This window comes from Sinocyclocheilus anshuiensis, unplaced genomic scaffold, assembly GCF_001515605.1.
Source record: "Sinocyclocheilus anshuiensis isolate Anshui unplaced genomic scaffold, SAMN03320099.WGS_v1.1 scaffold784, whole genome shotgun sequence".
NCBI classification, from domain to species: Eukaryota; Metazoa; Chordata; class Actinopteri; order Cypriniformes; family Cyprinidae; genus Sinocyclocheilus; species Sinocyclocheilus anshuiensis.
In genome coordinates this window covers 34602-40333 of record NW_015554160.1, presented here as the reverse complement: position 1 = coordinate 40333, position 5732 = coordinate 34602, and the positions used below count along the sequence as shown (strand labels likewise).

Below are 5732 nucleotides of genomic sequence, written 5' to 3'. Positions count from 1 at the left end.
ATATATGTATGTATGTATATATATATATATATATATATATAATATTTAATAACAGTGTTATTGACTTATTTTTTTAAAGACTTTTAAGTCAGTATTATGTACAGTAGCAACAAAGATAATGTAAAAGCATTGGAAAGGATAGCAATTAATAACGGCCAATAACCAATATGGTACCAAAGTATCATGCATTCCTATTTATTTTATTATTTTTCTATTTGCTTTTTACTGATGAATTTTATTATTTGTGTGTTAATTCATTTTTATGTTTCACTTTTCTCAGTTTTGTTTTGCAGTTCTGTTTTGGCTCTCATGTTGAATCGCATGCTCCCCCGCCAAAGATGTTTGTCCCTGTTACCATAGCGACAGTCATATTGTGAGTTTTCCAAAATCTTGAAAAGATTCCTTCCTTATCCTCTGAAGGTCTCAGAAATTACACATTCTTCTCTAATGGTTGTGCCTTAAACGCTAAATCCTGAAGCACGGCCCCTTTTGACATAATCACACCCATGCCATACTGACCCATACCTACAACCTACTATACATACTCCTCTATGTAAGAGTGTCCCTGTATGTGTGTGTAAATGAATTGTGCTCAATCAGCCTAGCAATCCCCAAAAAAGTAAAAAGATCATAAAAGTTTCTAAAACATACAGAATTCAATTCAATTGATTTTTCAATTCAAGTTTATTTGTATAGCGCTTTTTGCGATACAAATCGTTGCAAAGCAACTTTACAGAAAATTAAGTTTCTACAATATATTTAGTGACTGTCAGTTAATGTACATATGGCAGAAATCCATCTCTTCTCAGGTGTTCGGTCATCTCAGGTCTTTGTAAGGGCTGGATCCAGACTGAAGCTTGTGTAATTCCAGAAACCGAGAAGGTAATAGAGAAAAATTAGCGTAGCGGCTGTTCCAACCAAGTAAAATTAATTTGTTTAACCTAAGCTAAACAATAATAATGTGCATTTGATCAGATATAACTGCAGTACAATATTATGAGATGCATTTGAATGCTTGGCCAAAGAGGTGTGTCTTTAATCTACATTTAAACAGAGAGAGTGTGTCTGAACCCCTAACATTATCAGGAAGGCTAACACACTCTGTTAGCTTAGATAATTTAGAAATTTCATTTGGTCTTGTTGAGATATTATATAGCGAATTCCTGTCGCTCCACCGTGCCTTATATTTCCCTCTCATGTTTGCTTTGTTTTGATTATGTGTTTACTTATTCCAACCTAAGAGTTAAAGTCTAAAATTAAAGTGATATGAATTCTTATTATGAGTCTCTTTTAAATGTTCTGCTTTAGCCCAGGTCGGTGGCTGGGTTCAGAGGGACAGTACGCTATGCTTCCATTAATGCTCATAAAAACAAGGTAAGTTTCAAAGAGGACGCCCACAGACTGCACGCAATCCATTCACTGACTGTCTAAAGCGTATTACGCACGAAATTTGGTGAGCGCTTGCTGCATTTGCCAGTTTAAGTCTGATTTATTGGCTTTAATGAATCTTAAGTGAGTGATTCTTGGTCAGAATTAGCTACATTAAGAACAATTTTTTTAAAGTTATATTTATGGGCATTTTCTGCCTTTATTGGGACAGGACAGTAGAGAGCTGACAGGAAAGCATTGGGTGGAGAGAGAGGGGGGCAGGATCGGCAAAGGGCCTCGAGACGGGAATCAAACTCAGGTCGCCGTGAGCGCAGTTGCACTGTATGTCGCAACTAACCACGAGGCTATTGGTGCCGACCTATGAACAATTTTTTTAACAAGAGCATTTTAAAAAATGTTTACTCTTTTTAACAGGAAATGGGTCGTCATGATGATTTGTGGTCATTGTTTTATATGCTGGTGGAGTTTACTGTTGGACAATTACCATGGCGTAAGATAAAAGATAAGGTAAGACACTTGTATCACACTCCCATTAGCCAGTCACTATGAACATAATGGAACTGAAATGAGTGAATTAATCCTCATTGTTTTAAGAGCTTTTGTTTTAAATATTTAAAGCTTTCAGGGTTGTTTTTGCTGTTAATTGTGTCCGTAATGTGCATCTGATGAACAGGAGCAGGTGGGACAGATTAAAGAGCGCTACGAGCACAGGATGCTGTTGAAACATATGCCTGCTGAGTTTCACATCTTCTATGACCATGTGCTGGATTTAGATTACTTCACCAAACCTGATTATCAGGTAAACCATTCATTTTTCAACAAGAATGAATGAACTTAATCAAAAGTGACAAAGACATGTTTAATATTATAAAAAGAGTTTTATTTCAAATAAATGCTGTTTTACAATATAATAAAACAGAAAACAGCTATTTTAAATTGCAATTATGTCACAATATCACTGTTTTTACAGTCTTATAATCAAATAAATGAAACCTTGTTGTGCATAAAAGACTTTTAGAAACATTAAAAAATTAAACAGACCATGAACTTTTGAACGACAATGTATGTAGTTTAAAAATATGTACATAAGATATAATAACTTATTTTCCACCATAATTTGCAAATAAATTCTTTAAAAATCCTACAATGTGATTTTCTGGATTTTTTTTTCTCATTTTGTCCCTCATAGTTGAGGTATACCTATGATGAAAATTACAGGCGTCCCTCATCTTTTTAAGTGGGAGAACTTGCACAATTGGTGGCTGACTAAATACTTTTTTGCCCCACTGTATATATAAATAAAAAAAATGTATGCAACTATTTTGAGTGAAAAATTAATTTACTTACTTCTTCCTTTCTTTGGTCTAGTTGCTAATGTCAGTATTTGAGAACAGCATGAAAGAGAGGGTGATAACAGAAAACGAGCCTTATGACTGGGAAAAATCTGGAACTGATACGGCCCTCCCCACCAGCACACACACGCTACCACAACAAAACACACGGCAAACTGCTGCCATTGTGGGGTAAGAATATGTACACATGCTCTTACAACAGTATCAGACCATTTGCACAGTGAGGTGGGATTCTGGACTCTGGAGTGACTTTGAAAATATTTGGCTTTGAATTGTCTCTCTCAGGATGGTGAATGTGACACCGGTACCTGGTGAATTACCGAGGGAAAACACTGATGATGTTCTGCAAGATGAACACCTGAGTGACCAAGAGAACGCTCCACCTGCTTTGATACCCAGCAGGCCTAGCGAACCTGCTCCAGCCCCACCTCCTGGTGAAGGGTGGGATGAAACTGACTTCAACCGTAACAAACTCAGGATCAGCATCAGTAAGGTATTATTTTTAATATATTATGACAAATTATTAATTATTCACATACATTTTTATGTCTAATTAGTATAAAAACATGATTTTTGATCAGTTGAGTGTTTAATACTGCTGGTCTTCTCAGACGCAAGTAGCAGCAGAGGATGGGGAGGAGCATGCAGAAGTTCGGAGGTCTGTTTCCCCGGCGAGGGGGGGAGAAGCAGACGCTCAGGCCCGCCCTCCAAGGTACCGGAGAGTCAACAGCCCAGAATCTGACCGCCTGTCTGCTGCAGAGGATAGAGGAGATGCCGCAGATAAACGGTGAGGAGAGCGTGTACTTGAAAATGTATCGCTCTGTACTTCTGGCGGACATTTAGCTTTTCTAAAGGTCATTTGACCGCATGTGTCTTGTTAGTGAGGAAAGCATGCAAAAGTGGCTTCTGATAAGTTTCTGTTTTGTACTACAGCATTTTGATCTGGCATTTTGAATGGCTTCTGTGAATATAATAAAAGGAAAGTGCATACTGTTCTTAGTATGGTAACATATGGCATTTTTATGATCAAAACGACTTGGCATGTTAAAGAAACATTTTATTTTCGGAACAGATTAAAATGAAAGACTAAAACAGTTTTTGTTGGATGTAATGTTGCATGATCTTGACGTAACCCTTTTTGTTGAAATGTATGATTGTCTAATCTTTCATTAATTAAATAATTATTAAATGATCTCATATGACTATTAATCAGACTGGGATTATTAGTAATTATAAATTAATAAAGTAATTATAGTTATAGTAAAGGTATGAAGTAATTATAAGTATAAAAAAATTACAATATTTAATATAATAAACAATGACCATATTTATTCATTTCTAAACTAATTATTAAATTTAAAAAAAAAAAAAAATTGTCACATGATTCTTCAGAAATCATTCTAATATGCAGATTTGGTGCTCAAGAAACATTTATTATTGTTATCAATGTTGAAGACAGTTGTGCTGCTTAATATTTTTCAGAACGGCATTTATTTGAAATATAATATTTTTGTAACACTATAAATGGATTTAATCATCCTTGATGAACAAAAATATACATATTTAAAGAATGTACTGACCCCATACTTTTGAAGGGTAATGTTCCTACAATTTAAAGTCTGTTGTTAAATGTGTTGTTGTCCAGTTGATTCTGTGTCTTAGCCTTTGTGTGCTTTGTGGCAGCTCTCGTTTGGACATGCTGGGTTCTCCATCCAGGCACATCTACTCTTCCCAGCCTGCTCAAATGCTCTCTTTAGAAGCTGGGCAGGGAGAACGACTGGCCGGTGGCCACCATGATGTCTCTGCAGACGGCGACCAGGAAGCCCACAGCAATGCCTTCATCCGCTCAGTCCCGCTGGCAGAGGAGGAGGACTTTGACAGCAGGGAGTGGGTGATGATTGATAAAGAAACAGAGTTGAAAGACTTCCATCCTGGGGCAGAGCCCACAACCTCAGGCACCACGGATGAGGAACCAGAGGAATTACGCCCCCTTGAGGACCACGAGGAGAGGAGAAGGAGAGGACATATGCACGGGATGGGTGGAGCTGAGGCTGTGGTACGACCCAAAACACAACGTGGGATGATGATTGTAGCAGAGGAGGAGGGGGCGGGACCGAGCCCTGCCCATTCACCTTGTCACTCGTTGCCTCATACCTGCCCAAGAAGGAGGGAGTCAGAGCCGTTCGGACCTGATGGACCGGTAAGGCACACCTGAGTGTGTATGTGTGGACATGTGTGTATGGGTTATCCTGATCACTTGATGATCTTTAGCTAAAATCATAACAGATTTCTTAAAGTCTATTTTAAAATATAATTTATTGCATTTTATCACATTATCACACACCAGTGGTCTGCAAGTCCATTGTTATTATCAAAGTCAGTGTGAATTTTAGTAGGCAATTCATTTTAGTTCTGTAATGTGACATATCTGAGTGGAAAAACTAGATAAACTAGATACAAAGATTGTCATTTCAAAGGAAGAGCAAATAATTTTTTTAAATTTCTTATTATTTAGGCCTTTTTAGAATAAAAAAAAGCTTAAATAAGTTATTAATAACAAACACAGATTAACAGTTTACAGTTTTTGTTTACTGTTTTTTTTTTTCATCTGTGTGAATAAACACATAGATGACATTTTCTGGTGTAACAGAATTTCCAGGCAAAAATGATTGGTTCTAATGGTAGACTTTCCAATAAGGATTGACATTATTAAATGCATTAGGTTCAGAATTTATTAATCAAGTTTAATGTTAATTTGTACATATACTACAGTTCAAAGGTTTGAAAAGTAAAACCAGTAATATTACAACTGTTTTTATCTGTTTTCTCTTATATTATTTTAAAATGTAATTTATTCTTGTTATGCAAAGCTGAATTTTTACTCAGCTTGCTTACTTACTTCAGCGTCACATGATCCTTTAGAAATCATTCTAATATGGCGATTTAGTGCTGAAGAAATAACAAATCGCTGAATAAAATAATTAATTTCTC

The 5732-nt window shown here is 36.3% G+C and overlaps 1 protein-coding gene across 1 annotated transcript in view; it reads left to right on the top strand.

Annotated features, from left to right (window-relative positions):
- LOC107670856 (tau-tubulin kinase 1-like) overlaps nucleotides 1-5732 on the top strand; it is a 29582-nt gene that overhangs the window by 6234 nt on the left and 17616 nt on the right. Inside the window, exons 7-13 of the mRNA XM_016463637.1 lie at nucleotides 1309-1374; nucleotides 1804-1896; nucleotides 2063-2188; nucleotides 2758-2912; nucleotides 3027-3234; nucleotides 3353-3528; nucleotides 4425-4941. Of these exons, the coding sequence (XP_016319123.1) occupies nucleotides 1309-1374; nucleotides 1804-1896; nucleotides 2063-2188; nucleotides 2758-2912; nucleotides 3027-3234; nucleotides 3353-3528; nucleotides 4425-4941 (1341 nt within the window). The remainder of the gene's footprint in view (nucleotides 1-1308; nucleotides 1375-1803; nucleotides 1897-2062; nucleotides 2189-2757; nucleotides 2913-3026; nucleotides 3235-3352; nucleotides 3529-4424; nucleotides 4942-5732) is intronic.